The sequence below is a fragment of the Eriocheir sinensis genome, chromosome 28, assembly GCF_024679095.1.
Source record: "Eriocheir sinensis breed Jianghai 21 chromosome 28, ASM2467909v1, whole genome shotgun sequence".
Lineage (NCBI taxonomy): Eukaryota > Metazoa > Arthropoda > Malacostraca > Decapoda > Varunidae > Eriocheir > Eriocheir sinensis.
In genome coordinates, this window is record NC_066536.1 from 13,844,526 (window position 1) to 13,868,588 (window position 24,063).

The 24,063-nt window shown below is 38.5% G+C and overlaps 2 protein-coding genes and 2 non-coding genes across 8 annotated transcripts in view; all 4 read right to left on the reverse strand.

The window, feature by feature from the left end:
* LOC127004593 (calcium uptake protein 1 homolog, mitochondrial-like) overlaps nucleotides 1–15,825 on the reverse strand; it is a 29,254-nt gene extending 13,429 nt beyond the window's left edge. For 3 of the 5 annotated variants that reach the window (XR_007757895.1, XM_050872482.1, XM_050872480.1), the window contains exons 1-6: nucleotides 15,712–15,825; nucleotides 13,688–13,900; nucleotides 13,022–13,171; nucleotides 12,450–12,621; nucleotides 7,780–7,954; nucleotides 5,289–5,326 (exon numbers count right to left, since the gene is read on the reverse strand). Coding sequence is in view for 4 of the 5 variants with exons in the window: in XM_050872482.1 (XP_050728439.1) it covers nucleotides 5,289–5,326; nucleotides 7,780–7,954; nucleotides 12,450–12,621; nucleotides 13,022–13,171; nucleotides 13,688–13,890 (738 nt within the window). In the remaining variant the exon portion in view is untranslated. Of the gene's footprint in view, nucleotides 1–5,288; nucleotides 5,327–7,779; nucleotides 7,955–10,565; nucleotides 10,729–12,449; nucleotides 12,622–13,021; nucleotides 13,172–13,687; nucleotides 13,901–15,711 lie in introns of all 5 variants that reach the window. The other 2 variants (XM_050872483.1, XM_050872481.1) reach the window with 1 other exon arrangement.
* Nucleotides 15,826–17,044: 1,219 nt separating this feature from the next.
* Nucleotides 17,045–20,282, reverse strand: LOC127004595 (uncharacterized protein KIAA1143 homolog). Its single transcript, XM_050872484.1, has 5 exons — nucleotides 20,136–20,282; nucleotides 19,337–19,459; nucleotides 18,739–18,801; nucleotides 18,210–18,345; nucleotides 17,045–17,787 (listed from the first exon to the last, which is right to left on the reverse strand). The coding sequence occupies exons 2-5, from the start codon at nucleotides 19,454–19,456 to the stop codon at nucleotides 17,573–17,575; spliced, it is 534 nt and encodes a 177-aa protein (XP_050728441.1). The 5' UTR covers nucleotides 19,457–19,459; nucleotides 20,136–20,282; the 3' UTR covers nucleotides 17,045–17,572.
* Nucleotides 20,283–22,676: 2,394 nt separating this feature from the next.
* Trnag-ucc (transfer RNA glycine (anticodon UCC)) lies at nucleotides 22,677–22,748 on the reverse strand. The gene has a single exon. It is a non-coding gene; the product is annotated as a tRNA-Gly (tRNA).
* Nucleotides 22,749–23,666: 918 nt separating this feature from the next.
* Trnag-ucc (transfer RNA glycine (anticodon UCC)) lies at nucleotides 23,667–23,738 on the reverse strand. Its single transcript has one exon. It is a non-coding gene; the product is annotated as a tRNA-Gly (tRNA).
* Nucleotides 23,739–24,063: the final 325 nt, after the last annotated feature.

Consider the following 24,063-nt stretch of genomic DNA (forward strand, 5'->3'; position numbering starts at 1 on the left):
AGTCATGCAAACTAAATATAAATGCAGTTAACCAAGAAAAGAAAAAAAATTATAGTCAAAACTACAAAGTGACAATTTTACTCAAAATTATAATGGACAATCACAAAAATATACTTATTATGCAAAATAATAAAATTACAGTTCTTATTTACTCACTCATACCATGCAGGTAAAGTCCAAACTATTCCTGCTGATGCAAGGTATACAGATCCCTTTTATAAGGTATATACATGTTTCCTTTCTTCATTTTTTTGAGAAGCAATTTCTTATAACGTCACAATAGATAGGGTCTTCATTTCACGGAAAATGAATTATCCACCTCCAATAACACCACTTCTAAAAATCAAATTAACACCCTACGTAACCACTACCTTTTCCTTGAAAATATACTACCATATTTTTTGGTATATAAGATGCACCTCCAAATAAGACATGCTCCAATTTTCTAAACTATCTTCAAAGTATGGTTGTGTTTTATTTATGCAAAGGTGAAACTTAAACACTGAAAAATACGATATGTATTCTTCAAAACATCATACAAATCAAATTTGAACATATTCTTCCTGCGAAGATGGCACTCCTGCTGCTATCTGCTCCTCCCAACAGTAGCAAATTGACAAAAAATATTGGGAGAACAGTGCATTGTGGAACACTGCCTCAAGTCAAAAGATGCCATCATCCAGAGATGTGCAAGAAGAGGCACCCTAGGCTCTAATCTAATGCCACAGTTATATACAATACGTTGCCTCACCTACCCTACAACACCATCCCTTAGGATTTGTTCCTCTAAGCAAGTCTCCATGTAGGCACCCTTCCCATATCAACTGACTTCTAGCAGGATCCATCAACTTATTATAGCAACAAGCTCTGTGGGTGCCCCCTTGGCCTCTACCAATCAGGATTGCCCCTTACAGAAACACAGTGAGCATGGTCAACTTGTGGATGGCGTGCCACATGCCCATATAGCCAAAGTTGGCATTCACGTACTATGCATGTAATAGGCCTCAATTCAGTCTGACGAAGGCTTGTCAGCAATATTCACCTATGTATCATGATTGAAAACTTTGAAACATTACCCAATACTGACCCCATTATCTTCTATGGTAAATAATACGAAGTCAAGCTATAAAACCACAATATGTAAGTCTTTTCCTTGAATAGGGTTTTCATATAGCATGTTCTATGATCTAATAACCATACTGACAATAGCTGAAATAAGATGTACTAAGGATATTAGCCTGCCCCCTTGCTCCTTGACAGTAAATAAATGTGGTTCTAACAATGGCTAAAAAAAAAAAAAAAATAAATAAATAAATAAATAAATAAAAAAGTACCATTTTTTTTAATGCCATATTAATAGTGATCTCTGCAAAAGCAATGGCTAAACACAAGGTGGTAGTACAGAAGTGTTATAATCTTTTCACTGCAAGGGGGCAGCCCAATACTTCAGCTATAATATTCTGAAAGAAAATTTAATAGATAATCTGCTTTCATGCCCCTGGTTGTAGCTCAAAGATAGGATATGCTATGCTCTGGGTTATGCGCATGTGCATTCATCTGATGGAAAAAGGGAATGCAGAATTCAGTCCCGCTTGCAGAAACACCAGCCTTAAAATTGCTCATATTTTATGATGCTTGCTTCATCTGCACTTTCCACCATGCTAACTCTCTTCATAAAGTTACTTACTTTAGCCTCCACTCCTTATGCATGGATGCAGAATTCAACTGTGGCACTCAGCGCAAAATTTTAAAGTTCTTAAAGGCTTGAAAGACAAGGTACCAGTTGCCAAATATCATGCTTGACCCTCACCCTCAGTCTATGCATCAAGTACCAATGTCTGCTTGATGCTTGTGTCCAACATTCACCAGATCTTGTACACCTCACCTAAACTTTCTTAGATTTCTTGAACAATGGATGGACACTTCCTTGATAATTAATGGCAACTCAGCATCAAGAACTGCATGCTGATGGTTTCACTGACTTTAAGCAAAGTGCTTGTTCTACTGTCTTGTTAAGAACAGCATTTATTTTTTTATTAAGGCAAAAAGTTAAAAAAAAAAAAAAAAAAAAAAAAAAAAAAAATTAATAAGCTGTAAGCACAAATCCTTACAAATACCCTTCATGGAAAGAAGAAAAAGATCACAATTTATCACGTAGTTCTACAACTGTCAACTGTTCTTCAAAGAAGCATATTTAGTATTTCAGTGACCAGTCACCTTCTGTTTAAACTTTTTGCTGTCAATAATGTGTATCATATCAAACCACTTGTTAATATACATACTTGCCTCAATATTTCTAGAATTACTAATTTACTCTTACTCTCTTCTATCACTCTGAAGTACTGCCTCTTTTATTGCCATTACCTCCTTCCCCCAAAGTACTTCTCAATAAGGGAGAGTCAAAGCCTATTCACCTCATATACTTCTATCATTTAACTGACTGCTTACAGTCTTCTATGATATCATCTTTCATACCATATTCTACCATTCTTTCCATGTTTACTGCTCTTCCTGCTAGCTGTATACCTTCCCCCTAACTGATCCCACTGTACAGCTTTCTATTCACTCTCATCTTTATGATATTCAATGTCCATCTTACAAGTGGAAGGATAAGCTATGGTAAGCTATGGAAAAGACTCTCTTCATATGACCTATGATCATTCAAGACCATGACACCTCAATGCTAAAAAAAAAATTGATTCCTGTTCTCTTTTTAAAAGAGACAAGAACCCATCTGCAGTTTTCATATTTAACCAGCTATCTCACATTCACAGACGAAACTTTTTTTTGAGGGGAAGTTTTCGGGGTGTTATGAAATAATCTGTTAACTGCTTCTGTCACAAATCATTAAATGATTGACTTTTAATGCCTATGTTACACCCGCTGCAGCCCGTAGATGCAGAGAGAGATGTTCAACTTGTTTACAGTTTCTACATTTCACTCACCGCTCTCAAAGATCACAAGTGGACAAACTAGAACAAAACCAGGAAAATTAATGTTTTCCTGCTGTGTATTCCCACAGTGCGCATGCGTGATGGACAGCAGAGTGACTTATTTTTGCAAGGAAGTATTTTTCGCAACACCAGCCCGTGAATTGGACCACGCACGCCGCCAAGGCCTTGCACGCTGCCTCCATGTCCTGTCCCATGCTGCGTATTTCCTCACCCCACACCGCGTGCCGAATTAATTTACTAACCAAACATAACTTAACCTACCTAACTGGGGGCTTAGCCCCCCTCGACCCCCTTAATTTGTGTCAGTACGGACACTCACAAACACTTGGCTATTTTCCATTACTTCTACGTCCTGGATTGATGCATAAGACTTTCTTGTGGTATAAATACGTTCTTTGTTTGAATGGAGATCACGAAGAGGAAAATACTTCATCAGGTGACCTGAAAAAGACTACAGTAACCAAAGGATGGGGCAGCAGATAAAGGGAGGAGGGTCAGGTGGCTAGCAGAAGCTATTGTAGTTACCAGAGGCGGGTGGTTCAAAAACTATTCTCGGTCGGTCCCTGTGGACTTTCTGACTGTCTGACCTTATCCATTATATCCGAAATCCGTTATAAGCAGGTCCATTATATCGAGGGTTTACTGTATATATATTCCATAAATAGATAACGTACAGACTAACAGTGAGACAGATCATCATGCACAGGTCATCGCTAGATGTGTAAACAATGGGGCGTTCCCTGGGCCAAGCCACAGGCCTCAAGTTAGATTCAATAGACTTTAGTAAATGTCTGGTGTATGAAATTTTCATCTGAACAGTGGCTGAAATAAGAAAGGTTATTCATTGTAAGGTGCCTAGGAAATTACATTCAAAATAATATATGAAAACACTCTGAACACTCTCAGCAATAAATCTAAGTATGTATTCCAGTGCTGAACAACTTATTAAAAGGAAATACAACAGAACTGTATCAACAGTGTATAAATGTTGAACATGAATATATTTTTTATCAGTACTTGTCAATAAGCCAACAACTTGACTACAGTGAAGTTATTTGTTTTTCTTAAATATAAACTAGTCTTTATTCAATAATACTCCCTGCTATGGCACCATTCTGACTATAAGGCACACAGCTTTTCTGAGTAATTATGGAAAAAAAAAAGGATCCTAAATATGTGCAGCTTGTTTGTGAGTTTTTTTAATAAGTAAAGAAATTATATCTGGATCTGGATCTGGATAATAATGCGCAGGGCACCTGTGTGGTACATAACACGCATATTTGTTGGCTGTTGGGGGGACGGGGGAGCCGAGTGTGCAGGGGAGGGAAGTGACTCAAGTGTAATTGTTAGTGTTGGTGTGTTGTGGTGACAAGTGAGTATGTATTTGTTTTTTGAATATATATGTAGGCACTTAAAGCTACATGACCTTTCTTCTAATGACAAGAACCCTATCAAATATGATCTACTGTAAGAGTTTCCACAGTGAAATACAACAAGACTTTCAATTTTTATATGTACAAGAGTTGGATGCTTTATTAAATGATGAAAAATATGTAAAAGCTACAAGTGCATGAAATAATGGGTCCAAATGGGAATGACTCATTTTTTATCAGTATGTAAAACCTTGACAGTTCACAACTGGCAATTTATGTTGGAAAAAGTGGCAAAAATAAATCCAATCAAATTCATATACTTCATGAGGGCAGGCATTGTCTCTTGTATGAAAATTATCAAATTACTTAAATGACTTTGATAAAAAATATACATTTATATATCAGCTTTATTATATATATATAGATATATATATATATATATATATATATATATATATATATATATATATATATATATATATATATATATATATATATATATATATATATATATATATATATATATTTTCCGAAGTTGTCTTTACATGATCAGTATCCACAAGTAACCAAAGCTACATCTACTCTTTCATTATGTTTGAATCCTATAAGTCTGACTGAAGTATGTACCCTGACAGCATCAGATAGTGAAGCGGCACACACACGCACACACACACACACACACACACATACAAATAAGCTACATAGTTCCTAGAATCTTCATCAGTATGAGGTATATCTTACGGGCTACTAGCTTCACATGAATAGTGAAAACAACGAGTCACAGCGCAGTGAGCACAGAGCAAAGCTGGGAGTGGCACACATTAGCCTGCTCACACCATTGTCAGCACACTCTCAGCTCACTCACCACTAACACAAGCTTGCCAGTATCCACATTTTACTGTACAGACAGAATCACTACTAATTAGAAATGAGCAACAAAAAATTTCAACCATGAACTTACCTTGGGGTCGTATCTCTTGAACTGGTCAAGGCCTAAGCCTGCAAGAGAAAATTATGCAAGGTTATATCAACAGTAGTCATGATACACAATTATTGAATGCATGCTGATCTTAATTCTGGTTCTTTTCTTTCTCTTATCTTCAAAAGACACGTTAGTGTTTTAAATAGAATATCTGTTACAGTAATAAACTGAAATGGCATAACCAAATAACTTAAATACTGAAAAGTTGATTTGCAACCTTTAAGCAATCCATTACTATTTGACAACATAATACTGAGAAATGAAAGAAAGACAGCTAGGAAATCATATCCTTGAAGGAGAACCTTTCCTACATTAATATGTAAACAACTGAACAGGACCAAAAGCACATGCATTCTCTGAGCCGACAATAAACATGGTGGTAGTGTGCATCTCGTGCAGGCAGTACATAACAAAGCTGGTCATGCAAATCAGTCCTGAACATCAAGGTGTGGTGTCTTGAATCATCGTTTTTTTTTAATTGTAAAGTGTGTAGATGCATACATACTATAACAAGTTTTAATACTTGTTTGCAAATAAGCATAAAGAATGTTTCATTCTTGAAATTAAATAATGAGCCAGTAAACAACTCATCACCACATGAAATATGATGTAGTGGATGAAAAATAGTATGTTCAATACAGGTACTGTATTTGCCGGTGTATAATGAATAATCTAAGGCAAATGGCAAATAAAATGGCCCTAAGCCTTAACATTCAAAATGTCGGCTAAGAAGTAAACACTTGGTATAAGATGAGGCATAGTCATATCTCCTACAGAACTACAAAACTTGGAGTACTGCCACACTTCCTACACACAGCCTGTCATATTTCCTACACAAAACATGTATCAAGCACATTTCCTACACAAAAACTGAGTACCCAGCATATCTCCTACACAAAACAGTGCCTCTGGCATAACTCCTACAGTTTTACTGTTAGTATATCTCCTACAATTCTGCGATCACGTGGAATGTCTAAAAGTGAAGTGCAAACAAATGCGAAAAGAGTACAAAACACTGGAGAATATTAGTGTGGGATTTTTTCTCTTTAACAGCATATCTATATAAAATGAAACTGTAATACAAGTTAAAATTGGATGGATATTAATGAAATTTTTTTCTCCTTAATAGCATACGTATATAAAATGAAACTGTATTACAAGTTAAAATTGGATTTTGTCAGCACATTCAGTTCAAAGGAACTTTTTAAATGAATACCTCAAGCCAGTTATGAATGACAGTAGAACAAGGACATTTTACAGGGTTATAATGTGCTGCTGCCACAAGAGTAGCTATGTAATCTGCACAGGATGCAGCGTGTCGGCAGTGGAGCACAAGGCCTCCCAAACTGCCATCTCTCCTTAGTTGATATAAAAGTTGTGCCATCCTTCCTTGCCTCACAAATGGAGAATAGAATAAGAATAAGAATAGACTTTTCTCCCTATGTAGACATGACTCGTCTTCAAAATTTAGAGTAAAAAATGGCTTTACTTAAACTCGCTGCCTTTTGTGGTGTAGGAATATGACTGGAATCCTGTAGGAATTGTGACTCGCTGCCTTTCTTGTTGTAGGAACTATGTTGGTACCCTGAAGGAATTGTGATATAACAGATTTTCATGTGTAGGAAATATGTAAGTACTCAAAAAACTGTTGTAGGAGATGTGATGTGTATGAAATGCATCATAGCCAACGTGGTGCACCCCCTATAAGATAACCCCCAAACCTGAAGTCATTCTGTTTCCATATCACCTAAGATACTTATTCATAAACTCTTGCAAAACACCTGTTAGCAACCTAAATTGATGCAAAGGAAGATTCCATTAATATCAATTAATATTTAATATTCCAATAATATAAAAAATTGAAGTCTTAACATATCCAGAAAATCCTACATCAATACAGCTAGGAAATGGATCAGCCATCCCTTTATAAAAAAAAAAAAAATAAATAAATAAATAAATAAATAAATAAAAATGTTTGTAAATCTTTACCACATATCTTTGCATTCAATACAGCAGCCTTTGAATACCTCTATTGGGTTTTAGCTGCAATATTCACATACTCACATGGCTGAAGGGTGAAGACTGGCCCTTTTTAGACAGTTACTGGGCTGGAGCCTTTGGTTAGTCTTCACAACAAAATGATGGAATCAACTTTTGTTTTCTTTTTCAACAAAGAATTAATAATGACAGTAAGCTATTAATGGTTAATTCTTATATAAAAACTACTCTCAAGCAAAAACAGCAGCAAAGATTAAGATTCATGTTTGCCTGAACAAAGCAACAATAGACAACAAAGTACTATGTACTCATGGAATAGATTTTAATACCCAGAACCAATTGCCAATAAGTCTGAAGAATGGAAAGTGCAAATGTACCCTTTCAATAAATTTCATACTATTACCCACAGCCCAATACTACTGTGTGGTTTCCAAGAGGTACAAATAACCGTCATTTCCTTTGAGGTTCCTACCATTGGGCTGCTGCATCCCTGGGGTCAGTGCTCGCAGAAAATCATCTGGAGTCATATAAATCTCTGTTTTGTCAATGCCACCCTCCGTCCTCTGTATTAACTTGCAGGTGGCAAAGTAGCGGAAAATTTTGTCCGGGGTGGAATAAGCCCGAATTCTGTTCTCGTACTCAATGATCTAAAGCGGAAGAAAAGAAATTCTTTCTAAAAACTCTAGTGAATATGCCTTTCAACATGGGGAAATAAACTGAAGCATGCTACACTAGATGACACATGCACCAACAGAAACTCCAAGGGAAAAACTTTTACAGCCTATAACCTTCAACACAACAAAAGGGTCACACCTCAAATGTGAAAATAACATAGGGCAAATAAGAGTACCGCTACACAGCAACAAACTACAATAACAAGCTGAAAGGCAAAAATAATAATTATGCAACCTGGAGACTGGGATCAATAGCTGCTACATATGCATAAATCTGCTTTTCTACAGAACAACTCTACAGATCCTACACATAAAAAAAGTACAGAGATAAGGAGGAAAGACCAGTTTGCACATGTGAGGATTGTTCTAAATTGATTGACATGGAAACACAATAAGACATGGCTAGTATTTGTTCCACTCCTGTTTCTTATTACTCATGAAGTGTGGATGCCTGTGTCCAAGTACAAGGAATATCTTATTCAGCAATTTTTCCTTTGCTATATATGCACTGACAGGAAAGAGGAGGTAGAAAGTTTGCAATACTATGATAGTAAAATACAAATTTAAACATTTTAAAGTGGAATGTAAAGAAAAATAGCAGAATTCAAAGGTAAAATAATACGAAAAGATGTCCATAATAGAAAGAACCACTGTACTCCCATTACCAATAAAGCATGGCAAATACAAAACATCTCGGTTCTTTACCACAAACTGGAGTACAAAATAGAAAACAGAACAAGTAAAGACAAAGACAGCAAAGATAATTAGGGGGGAAATAGCAGGCAACATAATACCTTTCAAGAGTAGGATAAGCAACAGAAGGATGGCAATGTGCTCACCAAGCGGTACTGTTTATAAAAGAACAAATTTGAAAAAATGAAGTGAAATAAAGTAAGGGATAGCTATTTAGCTAACCAAGAAGGCAATGGATATATGCACTAGTAACAGGAAGCAATCTCTGACTTCAGAAAATGAATGAAGTCACAAAGGGATGCAGAGACAATACCTAAGAAGAAACTATTTGCAGTGTCATGGCTAAGGGCTTGGTGAGTTTCTAGGGTAGAGAAATCAAATTTTACTCCTTTATCATGCTAAAAAAAGAGCTGTGACAACTAACATGAAGAATCAGAATATTTAATTAGACCAAAGAAAATTGTGCTTATAGGCAAGGCTTTCAGCCATGTACAAGAACTATACCATTGGGGAGAATGTGAAAGTAAAAAAAATTAAAAATAAAATAAAATAAAAACTACACAAATATTCATAACCAGGTATCAACTACATCATAAATCATCTAGTGCTTTCATAAATACAATGATGTACTCCATACTTCGTCGTGGGTTCAAGACTTCCGCTAATACAGAAGCATTACTATGCATATGTATATATATATGTACAGTTTAAAGGCAGTTACATATTAAAATATAGGTAAGGCAGGCCATGCTAAGCACCCTCTGCCACCTGGACTCCCTGAGGGTTCATTATTAACCTTCACCATGCCTGGTTTTCTCTAGTGCCTTGAGGTTTCTGAGCAACATGTTACACGAGTCATTAATATTTAACTTCCAGGGGACTCTTCTCCATTCCCATACTTGGCATTTTCCCATCGGCAAGCATTTTTTTTTTACCCAAACAGTACATCTCATGAGATCAAGCTAGCTAATTTACCGATTTAGATTAATAATTTAAGGCATCACAACTGCTAAGTCATATGACACCTCACTTGTTGCAATGAATCAAAAAGAAGTAAGGAAGGATGTAATAAACCAATAATTTTGAGTTTGTTGGGTTCCTATAACTGAACACTTGTAGAGAGAATTTTGTACCACTCAAATGAAAAAGGCTGTCTGTATTTGCTACAGATAACAAATATAACTTTCTGATTCATTTTTCTAATATTGTTAATACAGAAGATTCCACAGTCTCTATGAAGTATGTGAAGAGAAAGTTTGTACTGTACATAGCAGGTCAGCATTTTTTGTGATGCAAGGCCTGTGCTACTCTTATTGTGTATCCACAATCAAGGAATTTACAACATCCATTCCCGGTAGTGATTAGACTTCTTGGGCTTATTGAGAAAGGTAAGGAAATCATCATGTGTTTTGCTGCACCACAACCCATAAAGTCTAGTCACTGGAATTACAAGCAATTTTGAAACATGAAGATCAAAGGAGTGCAAAAATAGCATCTGAATTTATAATATTCCACTGAGCATTAGACATCTAATCATAATCATAATAAAAAAGAGAAAATTTTGGCAATCATAACAATTACACCCTTCACTTAAAAAAAAGTATTAAAGGGAATTCAAATAACCCCAAATTACATGTGCATAACTTGACCACCTGAAGCGATATAGTACTAGATCATGTTAAAATGATCAACAATAAAAAACAAGAACATTGTTGAGAAATGTATATATAAAGTACCTGAATCAGTTCATAATATACAAGCACTCATCACCTAAACAATGCATTCCTCAGTGGAAGAATCATAAAGTCAGGTACCATCACCACAATCTTCTACAGTGATGGAGTGAAATAACATGGGTGGTGGGGGCCCAAGCCAGGGGAACCTCTCTTACCCTCGGGCTGCTTGATGCCCGGAGTGATACAGCGCAGGAAATCATCCGGCGTCATAAATATCTCATGATCACCGTGATCCCCATGCACCTTCAGAGTTGCAAAGTATCGAAATATCTTGTCTGGAGTTGAATACTGTCGAATACGGTTCTCATACTCAATGATCTGGAAATTATGGTGAAGCTGGCTTGGATACACCCTCACAACACTGTCCACTGCCTCAACTTACCAAGCATAGAAACACTTACAGAGGGCAGGGAATACCATACCTTAATTATAACACAGCCTACACCTATATTTAGTGTTAACTGGAATCCACTATTACAAATAATTCACAAGGAAAGTTAAAACACTATTGTTACCCTTTTTCTTTATTTTCTATATGGCTTGCATAAGGGTATCAGCATCATAAGAAAAGATATTCCAAAGAAACTATTTTTTGTTAACCCTTCTCACCATAATACAACAAGGGCAACTGTACTTCACCGTCCACATCAGACGATTCCCTAATTTCAACAGCAAGAAAGTTTTCTTTTGAGGCATATTTTTTTTTTTTTTTTATAATACATTGTACTAGTATTAAGCTCATTCAACATCATATTCCCTGCACTAGTAAAAGGGAGTAAAAAATAGCATCAAGTACATGACAATAACAAAATACCTACCTTGTTACTGCAATAAATTTGTTCAATATCATATCCTGCAATTAACTTGGCTGATGAACAGTTTGAAATGCATTACTACTTTAAAAGTTTAATTGCTCAAAATTTAAGTATCTGTATTCTAATATTACGCTTACTGGAATCTCTGTAATGAAATATGTATAAAATTATACTAATTCCTACATGCAGTGAGACTTCATTAAAAAAAAGTTCATTATTGACAATACACCAAAATGTACTGCTATGAACAACAATGAGTCACATGAAGCTCACTTATTGATCCCTACCCTCCCATAAAAAAGGCACAAGATTAGTGATGCTGAGTGTCTAGTCTAGTGTCTCTTTTGGCACCCTAGACAAGATAATGATTTGGTGCCCCTCTTCCCCAACCAACACCGTCATCATGTCACCTCATTGCAGAAAATTGGAAGGGCTCCCACAAAAGAATTTTACCATATTTATTATGTATTCTTTTTTTCTCTCTTTGAGGGTGACCCCCTCAGATGGTGACACCCTACACTCCCTTCAGGGAGCTCCTCAAGAAACCAAGAGAGAAGCGGATGTACTGAGATGAGCAGTTGAAACTCAGATTTCATCTAGCCAAGGAGACCATCTGTCAACTGGCTAAGGACAGCCTAGTCTACATGACAGGACCAGGCCCCAAGCTGCAGTCACAAACTGGAGCAGAGAAAGTACTGTCTCCAACATGTACTTTATAAGCTGGCCAATGGCAGCAAAATGATTATCTAACAGATAGCATCTCAAGGCTAGTACCCCTCCAACACTGAACACGCTTGATACAGTGGCAGAGCCAGCGCCCAGGCACCACAACATCCACCATCACCACCTGGGTGAACTGAATGAGGACACCCATGAGGCAAAGGAGAAAGCTTGCATAGATGTCAGATTATATGTTTTCTTTATTATTATTCCTTTTCTTCTTTAACTGACAAGATAGGAAAATATTATTTTGTTCACTCTTGTCACAAGCTGTGTTCAAGGATGACTGTTTATAAAACAAAGAATGGATATGTCATAATTACTGATCAATAAAAACCTAAATAAACGGTACTGAAAATCACCTTTATTGAATAAAATATGACTTTTTATCTGGGACTCTATAAATCCTAAATGATATCTAGGATCCAAAACAACTCATCAAGACCCTTCAGAGTTGATATATTGCTAGAGAAATGGATTTGTGGAACAATGAAGAAGACCGACCTTTCTGTCTCTGAATCCAACTCGCTTCTTCTTCTTTTTTTCCTCCGCCATCCCATCGTTTGCTTCACTCTCAGATGATTCTAGTTCTATTTTTTCCTCCTCCTCCGAGTTTTGTTCAGTCTGGTCTGTTTCTGCTACACTGGCTGCATCCACTATAAACAGCGTCTTAATGCTGTGAAGAAATGAAGTAAGATCATTTACAGCATGTTCTAATATGGATCTCAAATGGTCTTAGAACTTTACTTTCAATGCACTGAATACATTCATTTTCCAGTAATACACTTAATACTGCTATATGATATCAGAATCGTTATTGAAATACAATAAGTTTATATTCATTGTGACAGGTTTAAAAGAAGATAAACTTCAATTTCTTACACTACTGAAGGACAACCAATCACCTAAAAGCCATGAATTCTAACTGAGGATTAAAGAACAATCATTATTTGTTTAATCCCAAAAAGACAAGGTATGTACTACTGGTCATCAACAAAATGAGAATAGGAACTCACAACCAAGAGAAAATTTATCAAAGTTTTGTACATACAGAGCAATGTCCAGTAGCTACTTACTAGTTCCAGTCAACTGTAGCAATGAGGAACATGGACAGGACAAGTAAATACACACACTTTTGCCCCCGGGACATTTTTTCCTTTCTGTGACCAAAATTTTTGTATGATCGGCTCTGCACAAATCCATTGTCAGGAACTGAAGATGATTGCCTGAAAGAAAGAAGTTGAAAGCTGTTTTACTCTTAAACACCCAAAAAGATTAGATAGGCTTTCCACTATTTTTAATTAAGATGCATTCTTAAAAAACATTAATACAAAATTTGCAGTTTTTTTTCTCCATAAATAGTGAGTCCTTCAATTTCAAACCTAGTTCATACCATAGTGCTTAACATAAACTTAGCAACACCATGAGAATTACATTAGTGGGATTTTTTTTTAATTAGTAAATGTATAGGTTTGCCTCCTTGAGGGCTTTTGCATGACCTCACAACATTAGGGACACTATTTCTTACTCAATTATACAAAGGGATCATGATTTGTAGTCCAAATCAGATACAGAGGTTTCACTTCTTCATCGCTAATATTTTGGGGAAGCCAAAAAATGCCCCATTCTTTCACATATTTTGGAAAGAGTTGGAAACCTACAGATATATAATGTATGTTACAGCAAATATTGTCAAAAATACTAACTCTGCCTCTCTAAACTGGGGAAAAAAACATACGTACACATTATCGCTTTGAACGAACGCTGATACCGATGTTAACAGTTTTCGCCTGCTGTACGTCCTTGCCGTTAGTCCTGATATAGGGACCCTGCTGAGAGGGGCAAGAAGCTGGCTCCTGTGTGTGATGTGGTGGAGTGCCACCCTCGCTGTCTTAGCACCACCACATGAGAGGGCCGGCACAGCCCTGGGCAAGCTTCCTAGCATTGTGCCGTCCCTGAAAATGACCCAAGATAAAACAATAATACTAGAAACTGTAGTTAACAATGGTAATAGGTAGCTATATCAATGCTGGAAGGGGTAGTGGTGGTGGCAGTAGTAGTACTAGGGGTAGTAGTAGCACAATGACCCGCCTGGAAAACAGCTACTACCAAGTATGAAGGCCATAGACAAAATTTATCTGAATCACACAGATATTTAATGAGAAAATAAAATGAATCCCCCAGCTTTACCTTCATCTCAAAATATCATTTAGGCCTTCATATCATGGTTAAAGGGCAAAAATACATCCAATTAAACCATAATATGAAAGTACACATGGTGAGATACTAATAAAACCTAAGCAAACCTAACCTGACCAAACCCAACTGTTGCACCCGACTAAAACCAACACCCCAACTGCATCAGCGACGCTGGCATGGTCATGTTAGGTTAATCTTTAACAATGTGCACCTTCATATTACAGTAAAAGGATATGTACTTTCACCCTTACCCCTCTTCAATCCAGTGACCCATCTATATGTCCATATTTTAAGAAATTGATCTCACAAAAGTGACTTGCAACAGAAAGCAATTTGGCAGTGTTGTATATGCACAAAGTACTTCATATGGCACACAGGTGTATTATGCAGTGAGGCGGGTGTACTTCTGAAATAATACCACATCGGCCCACGGCCTCCCGTCCCATTCCTCTGGTGTCAATGAGAGATAGAATTATAGAAGCCATGAAGAGTTTTCCGGGTTAAGATTCGTTTTAGGTCCGTGCCAGTATCTCATTACCTACCTTATGAAACATCAGTATCTCTTCATATATCTTTTCTACAAACCTTCAACAGTCATGGAAACGCTTTGAAAATCCAATTCAAGGACTTTTTTTTACTCTTGAAAATAGGGGAGAATGTTTACGAAAGCGCGTCACCTCTGGCGACGGTGCAGCCGGTGTTGCAAGAAATACCTCCTTGCTGAAATAAGTCCCATATACATGTGGGGGGGTCCAGGGGGGGATAAGCCCCCCCCTGGTTAGAAGGGGGGGTCCAGGGGGGCGCAGCCCCCCCGTTAGTAGGTTGTAAAGCTCGGTTGGAGTAGTTTAAATATGCTCCCCGACCCTAAACCCTCTGCGAGCTATTTTACGGCTGTGGCGGCTGCAGCATCGTCGCGGCCGTCGCCAGAGGTGACGCGCTTCCGTAAACATTATCCCCTATTTTCAGGAGTAAAAAAAAAATCCTTGAATTGGATTTTCAAAGCGTTTCCATGACTGTTGAAGGTTTGTAGAAAACATATATGAAGATATACTGATGTTTCATAAGGTAGATTATGAGATACTGGCACGGACCTAATACGAATCTTTACCGTTTTCCAGAAAAGATGTGGTGTGCAAGAAATAGGGAATAGGAAGATTTGTAATGGATAATGCTTGTTTTGTTTTTATTTTTACAGATTGTGCCGATATGAAGGCCTGACTCTCCAACGGGTCACCTGTACAGCAAGGGTCAGTGTCAGCCCTGGGGTGTCAAGGTGGGTGGGTGGGCGGGCAGTCCCCACCTGCACTGTGCCGTGCCCCGGCCAGCACATGTCTACAGCGGTGGCCCATGAACCTTCCACCCCAGCTGACACGACTGCCACCCCAGCCAGCCAGGGACAATAATAACCAAACCCTCTGCCAGCCCCGCCACCCTGCAGGCCCCCGACCCCTGCGCCACCTCTCCCCGTCCACAGGTAACACGTACCGCACCCTGCCCCGCCCCGCCGCCTCCTACAGTTACTGAGATAGATAGTGTTGATGTTATGCCACCCCTGAGTCCCTCTTACCGGGCTGGCGGGCGTGGTGAGGGGAGATGAAGGCCTGCCGAGCACAAATGGCGTCCCCTTCCCTCTCCGGCTGATGCGAAACTGGCACTATTTTGATTTTACAACGGTGACCTTTGCACACCGAACCCAAGAAAACGGCTAGATTATATTACTAGTAACTATAAATAAACAGAGGTCAAATGTATGATTAGTTTCCTAGTTCACGATAATATTAGCGCTGCAACATCCGGGGCGATATAAGAAGAGATGGGCGAGGCTTCATCAATGCATGTACTTATTACCGCAGACTATTGCTATATTTGTCAGTATTTGAAGCCCTAAAGTATATTTATGATTAAGGTTTCAATGTTTGTATGTGTGTGTGAAGGGGATCAATTACTTTTTTTACTTGCTAGCTATTGGCAGCCTCGATCAGTGACCCTTATAAGAACCATGGAGGTTTCTCTAGAATCCTGGATTATTTTTTTAGATTCGAGAACACTGACCTGAATAGATTATCAGCAACTTGTCTATACCCTTCTTTAAGCTGAGAACATGAAGCTTGCGTCCACTGCTACAAGTTATTTTGTCTTCTCACGGTACTTGATCAACATTCTTTTCATTAATCCCCTCATACCAATCTACAGGTCTCCTCTTACTGAGTCTCGTATACCTCTTCAATTCCGCCGCCATGCTGCTTCTCTTTTTATCTTCTTTTGTTATTTTTACGCTGACTGCTCTTCTGCTTGCTAACTGCATCCCTCCCCCCCTTCCGCGGCCACGCTGCACACGACTTTCTACTAAAGCTCATCCCTTTACTGTCCAAATCCCTTACGCACGAGTTAACCAGCATCTTCACTCTTTCATCCCTCGCGCTGGTAAACTCTAGAACAATCTTCCTTCATCTGTATTTCCTCCTGCCTACGACTTGAACTTTTTCAAGAGGAGGGTATCAGGACACCTCTCCTCCTGAAATTGACCCCTCTTTCGGCCACCTCTTTGGATTCTTTTTAGGAGCAGCGAATAGCGGGCTTTTTTTTATTATTAGTTTCCTTTTTTGTGCCCTTGAGCTGTCTCCTTTGTTGTAAAAAAAAAATCAATTAGGTCCCCATTAAGTCCATGTTTTCCTTTTTCTTGTCACCCAACACATTTAGGAATCTCTGTTCAAGCCACAGACTTGGTCCAAGCACCTGAACCTCAGTCATGACTTCATTCTTTCCCATTCATGCATGCTCTTGTCCTGGTAATCCTCTCTCCTGAAAATGGAAACCTCCATGTCATTCCTTACCATTATCACAACATGCCTGTTTGCTGATGGAATTCGACCTCCCTTATAAGGATAAGAAAAATAAAATTATAAAAACTTTTATCAATAAAAAGATATTTATTTTCTCTCTTAGGTACTATGAACAATAAGCTTCTTTAAAATTTCTCTTATCTACAGCTCTGATGTTTTGACTGCTTTAGAAATTCTCTCCGAGTAGGTGACCACAGTAGAGGAGCCTCTATTTCTCTCAGTTCATACACTTCTTAGCAATATCAACACTACTGTATTTTCAACAGGCAGTGTTACTTCAGCTGAATCCATTATTATGGTACCCATGTAATTTACTACACTTTTCTCCAGCTGAAACATTTCAGGCTGTGTCAGCTATGGGAGGCAGCCCTAAAAGAAAAGTTAGGTCACCCATGGACCTCCCATTAGAAGTTATGGGAAAGAAAATGTAATGTGACATGGGAAATTAGATAATTTTGTATGGGTATTGGGCCTACCCATGAGCTGTCAGATGATATTGTGTGGGAGTTATGAAACATATTAATCCCACTAAATCCTTGATCCTAATTGCAACTATATTTCTACATTCAGTGCTTCTACATACTTTCAGCACTCTTCTTCTTCTTCATCTTCATCAAATGACAGAAGCTTTTTATCTTGATGAGCTTTCTTTTTCACCTTCTTTGACTTGTTTTCAGACGACTCTTCACTCTTACCATCCTTCAGCTTTTTCCCATCTTTCCCCTGTGGACCATCACTGCTTCGTTTATTTGGCTTGCGAAAGAGAATTCTTCCATCTGCCGGTACCTCTGGTTCTGAAACTGAGTCAGATAACAAACCCTGAAAACCCACTGTATGTATCTACTTAACTGGGCACTGCAAATGCAAACAACAGCATCCATTTCAATTTATTCTGGAGACCATTAGAAAAAGTTAAGGATGATTTTTGTTGTTGTTGCTAGTAAGAGGTAAAAAAAACATCTAGTTATTTATCAACTATGATCATATCCATATTTACTCTTTACTGGAGAATTTCATGAAATCACCTATTGTCACATAGAAAAGATACCTGTCAGCTAGTCATTGCTCAATCCCTTATCTCCCCTCCATGCTCCCATACTTGGAACACAAAGCGAACAGTTAGTCCTCATATTCATCCACTTCATCTTCCTCGATCAATTAACAAATTCACTAAAGTATATAAATAGAATAAATTAAATATATTTAAAGACTGTCCACTCACCTTCATCCCTATTTTTGGGTCCCTGAACTTCACCTTCCTCCTCAGAGTTCTTTTTCAGAAGGTCATCCAGCCTCCCTTCTGAACGTAATTGGTCGATTTCCTCTTGCGTCAAATCCCCTGACCGGAGACTCACTATCTGGTCACATTAAATTCGTGTGAAAAGTTCTACATATTAAAACCAAAATATTTTTTTTATGAATCCAGGCATTCTCATAACAACTTAAAGTCAACTGTTGCTCATGAAATATAACTTCAACTGTGGTTTCACATGACAGAGGCAAAGATGGTATCATTAGTTTCCTTAAATTATAAATATTCTTTAAAAATAGCTAACTACACAGAAATATTATGTCTTCCAACAATGCTATTAATTATGAAAAAATAGGGTTATGCTTTAATAAGCATTTATCTAGAAGAGAAAAAATAAATCTATACCTTTTGAATTATTTATGTAATTATGTATTTATTATCTATGTGTGTTTTCTTCATCAAGTGGAGTAACTGTATATTATCTAGCAGTTTAACCAACCTGGGGTAATTCCTCTTCTGTGTCAGCAACATCCTCATCTGTTGCCTTTGGCATCTCTGCAAACTGTAAAGATGAGATTTAGATTCTATGATTTTAATATATGTTTATAGTAACTAAGGATTTATACATAGCATTTTTAGGTGCAGCAAGATGATTATTACGTATTATTATTATTATTACTATTATTACATTTTATTGCATTATTTTTATTTTTTAAATACATTTTGACAAAGATAACAAAGTACACAAAATGGTAAAATAGAAAATAAAATACTGACTGAAGTTGATAAAAAATTACTTGATCATATCCAATGTCATGAATGTCTGACTTTAAGTACTCTTATGGATCATGTTTTGTATTGGCATATAGGACAGAACTGGCAATGCAAACTGAGCCATTGTAAGTGTACAGTCTTAAAAAATATAAATACTGACTGCCTGGCTGGGATTCAAACCTGGGTCAACAGATTTATAGTTAAGCATGCTAACCATTTCACCACAGATGTCCATATATCTTGATTGCCAGTACTAAATTTTCTTACTATATAGCATTGGTTTGTTGATGGTTTGCACATGGCTATTTTTTGTTAAAACTTACCTTCTCTGACAAGCCATGGTCTTCTTTGTAACCCACTCGTTCCTTGAACTTCTTCAGGAATGATGGCTCATCTGGCTTTGAGAACGATACATTCACTCGCTTCCCAGTCCAACCAGCCATTCCCTGGAAGGTTATTAAAATAATACATACGTAATTATTCAGCTTAACAATAGTATTAAATAGTCAGAAGTATTATATAATCAGAATCAACAGGGTGAGCATCTACATTTATGAAGTAATTGCACAAATACAGATGAATTTGATTGACTCATTGATATAAAACACTAGGGATAAGCACTTGACATGGCTGCAGGCACAACAGACACACTGTAGGGCATCTCTAGAACATAGTCAAAAGTTGTTTCTCTGTGATGACATAACTGCGCTTTTCTCAATCAGGTGCATGACATGAAGGGGGGTTAAGGAGACCAGAGCTTGGTTATGCCCTGAGTTATGAGAAGGCTAATGACAAGTGAGGTAGAACTTTCCATTAGGTTAATATTTATGCACAGGAAATGGTTAATGGTGAAAAATAAGGTAGCCAGTTAAGATTTTGACACGTGTGTTAAACCTTTATTGACCTTGGCTTTAATGGAGAGGATAACTTTTCTGAACACGTATCTAGTACCAGTGTCTAAGTAAAATAATTATGAAAAACAAAAGTGGAGGCTCAAGCTTGGCTGTTTGGCCCTGTCTTCACCTGGCGAGAAACAACGGATGTACTTTTGACCAAGGCTATACTTAAGGTACAGCTTTAGGGATATAAAAGGATGGAAATCGTTCTGAAAGGCATACTCACTAGACCTGCGTGTGCTGGAGTTTTTGGTATACAAGAGTGACAACAAGACTTCTCCTCCAGTCAGCCTCAGCCTCCCCTGCAAAGGTTTGTTTTGGTCGGGCAGGGTTGCCAGGGTTGCCAGTCTGACGGAGGGTGAGGTTATTTTACTGTGCCCTCACTTTCCGTTTCCCTTTAGTCTCATTAACATTAACTCTCTAAAGACAAACTCTCTTACTTTCCACACCAAACTACAAACAAGCATCACAACCCCCCCCCCCGCACACACACACGCACACACTCTTTGGCTTTCTTTGGCAGGAGCAGCGCAATTAGCGGGCTTTTTGATTAATTAATTTACTGTTTTTAGTTTTTGTCCTTGAGCTGCTTCCTTGGTTGTAAAAGAAAAAAAAAAGTTCACCGAGCATCTCGGTAGAGAACTACACTCACAGGACCCGCTTCTTATGATGTAGCTACACTCTCCTACACTTGGAAAGGGGCGAATGGCGAGCGAAGCGAGCCAAATCAGCTGGGGGTTCGGGGTTTTGAAAAATTGACATATCTGGGTGCATTTTCCTGCTGCTTATTCGGCTATGTATAGGCAAATAATTAAATAAGAGTGGGAAGAAAAATCCTCCATATAATACCAAAATTATATAAATAAAAAGGATATTCTAAGTCATCCAGAAATGCAACACAAAGTCCCAGTTTTTCGTTTTGACTTTCTCAGAAGAAAGTGGACCTTATGACAGATTTGGGGGAGGTGTCCGACCCTCATTCCCCCTGGGTACGGCGAAGGCCTTAGTGCGGCCCTGTATAACTATGGTAGAACCCTGCCAGTATGACCCTTGGGAAACCGGTGCTATACTGCAGTCCCTGCAGATGATTAAAAATTCAAAAGTTTAAAACTTCCGTGCAAACAATACAAACAAAAATAATAAAGATGTATACCTTTAAAAGAAGGGCATCACTGGAGTCTTCTCGCTTGTTGGTGGTTCCGTTTCCTTTGCACTTCACCACTACTTGGCCACTGGCTGGCTGGTCAGTCAGGGTTATTCCAGTATCTACAGCAATAACTCCACCAACATCTGAAACAGCTTCTCTTCCAGCACCAGAAGTTCCATAATCACTGTCCTCCAAGGGTGTGCATGAGTGTGGCAGGTCTCTTGAACTGAAAAGAATGAAATGAATAAAGAATGAACTGATCAGCAAGAGTTAAAACAACAAGTCCCTGGTGCTTGCCAGAGACCATGATGATGTTGATATGACTACGTTAGCACGTTCAACATACCTTGGTGGACTGTCTGCTTGGCTGCCAGTAAATGAACCTTTTATTTTTTTAAGCCACGAGAAATGTATCCACAAAGAACTCCCTCTGTCGAGTCCACTGCAGCCTGGCTAGATATTACTTTCTTGACTCCTTACTTTCGATCGGACTGATTTCATCCATCTCTCCAACTTGCTATTAAAAAGAAAAGACGTACAACCTTCATGAATTTTGTCTACAAGATGTTGAGAAATGAAAAGCTTTACAAACATTCAAAAGGCAAGCAACTCAGTAAATACCATTCGTAATAAAATAAAAAAAAGATGGTTACTTACGGTCCATGCCCATGGCCTTTGTCTTTTCTTCGATCAGGGCTCGCTTCTTGGCTCTGTTCAAGTACAGTCTCCTCCTGGGGTCATAAAGGCACTCCCCTCCACCATTCAACTATGTCGACACTCCAGCAAGGTGACGCTGAAGTCCCAACGGGGCAAAAACGGAAACTGACGAGGTAGTAATGAATATTGACGAGTATGCACGCGGTAATGACGTGGCTTTGAAACGCACTGTTGGTACGAGGCTGTTGACCCTGTTTTACTCCTGACGAGAGCTAGCGTGGCGCTAACGAGGCAGAAAACTGGAGGACAGGAAGGGTAATTATGACAGACGTAGTAGGCTACTCTCTTAACCCTGGTGTTGACGAGGCTCTGACACGGGTTATCCTGTCTATTTAATGTCTGCCTCAGAGCCTCGTCGGGTGAGTTAGCAACAAGGAGTCCTTGGTCAGCAACACGCCAAATGTTGGTCAGGAGGCATATGGTCAGTCATACTCAAACACGCGGGTTAATTTATTCTCGTCAACTTAATCAGTCAATGTTTTATTAAAAATTCTGTCAAAATTCAGTCTAATTCAGTAAAAAGAGTTAAGAGCAACCCCCTCAGATCCCGGGGCATTACATATGTACTTACTACACCTGTGTATCATGCAGGTGTCGCTCTTCCCACGCAGGTATAGGCTACACGTCGCACCACGTCACGACAAGCACTTGAAACAACAGATAATAGTTGCTGTTGTTTTTGTCTGACAGGATGAAATGAAGACGTCGGAATATGATAAAAGTAATCAATGCCCTAGTTCGGTGATGAATGAAGCCTCATAATAGGTTTTCATCAACTCAGACGACACGAAGTTTGTCTATCGTCGAAGATCTGGATCTGACACCGTGCAGCACCCGAGTGTAGAGAAGTACTTGAAGGTAATGACGAGGTGAAACGGAGTGTAACAAAACACTTGGTTACTATGCGATGGCCGGGAATCGAACCCGGGTCAACTGCTTGGAAGGCAGCTATGCTCACCACTATACCACCATCGCGTGATAAAGCCTGGTGAAACTTAACTTTATAAACGGCAGGCAACCGAAGTCTGATCTCTCTCTCTCTCTCTCTCTCTCTCTCTCTCTCTCTCTCTCTCTCTCTCTTAAAAATTGCACACACACACACACACACACACTGAGAGGATTTGCCGCGTTACAGATGATAAGCTTCATTTCGTTTCGGGTTCCCTGTTCCCTTTCCTCAATATGTACTTACTAATCTTCCGCATCTTAAGCAATAATTATTTAATTTTGAAACACAGTAACATTCTATTACATTCACACCGTAAGCGAAGAAAATAAAAAAAAGAGGATTTCTAGGCGAGGGCAAATACAGGAAGGAGAATTTCCAATCCCTACTTGAATAATTAATGCCTATAGGAAGTGTAGCTCCCACAAGAGAGATATTTAACAGTCTAATAGTACTGAGACAACGATGTAAAGAACGGCCATGGTATTGAAAGGAGGCGAACAGCAGCACGCAAGGAGACGGCACAACACATCCCATGTTTAGATTATGTGCTCTGAATGAATGAATTAATTAATAACTAAATATATAGCTATAGAAATATATGAATAAATGTATAAATAAGAAAAGCGATTGAGACATTTCCAGTTCTGCAGGAAGATAATTTTTGCAGTGTCACACCACCAAGTCATGCTCCACTGCTTTCACCCCCTCCCCCCTCTCGCTTTTGTACTCTTATTCGTCCCCCCCCGCACACCTTTACCTTCCTCTGCCAGCTTTCTCCCGTTGCTACCTCTCTCCACTATCACGTTTTGATACAACAAATTTAGCTGGAGCACACGGAATAAAGTCCCCTGGCTTTACGTTACTTACAAGCAGACACTATGGAAATCTCTGCTGCACGCGCTTTCTAAGATAAAAACCTGAGTAGGCAATCAAAAAGTCACACCTGCGATGGCCGGGAATCGAACCCGGGTCAACTGCTTGGAAGGCAGCTATGCTCACCACTATACCACCATCGCCTGAGTGTTTATGAGAATCAGTACAATAATGAAGTTTGGGCTTCATCGTGTTGTTTAAGGTCTTTTTTTTGTGAGGTGCGGTACTGCTGTGAATCGTGGGCTTCATTGTGTTGCTTTTTTTTTTTTTTTTTTTTTTTTGAGGGGGTGCCTATCATTTTGTCAAATTGTCTGACTATAAGAATATTCACCACGCATCCACTTACAAGTCTAGATATTCATATATTGCTCGGGGTGTCTACCTACAAATAGCTACCCATAGGCCACCACCTCTACCCCTCCGTCGTGCAGCACACATGTTGATGGCATCCAAGTTCAAGTTTTCACT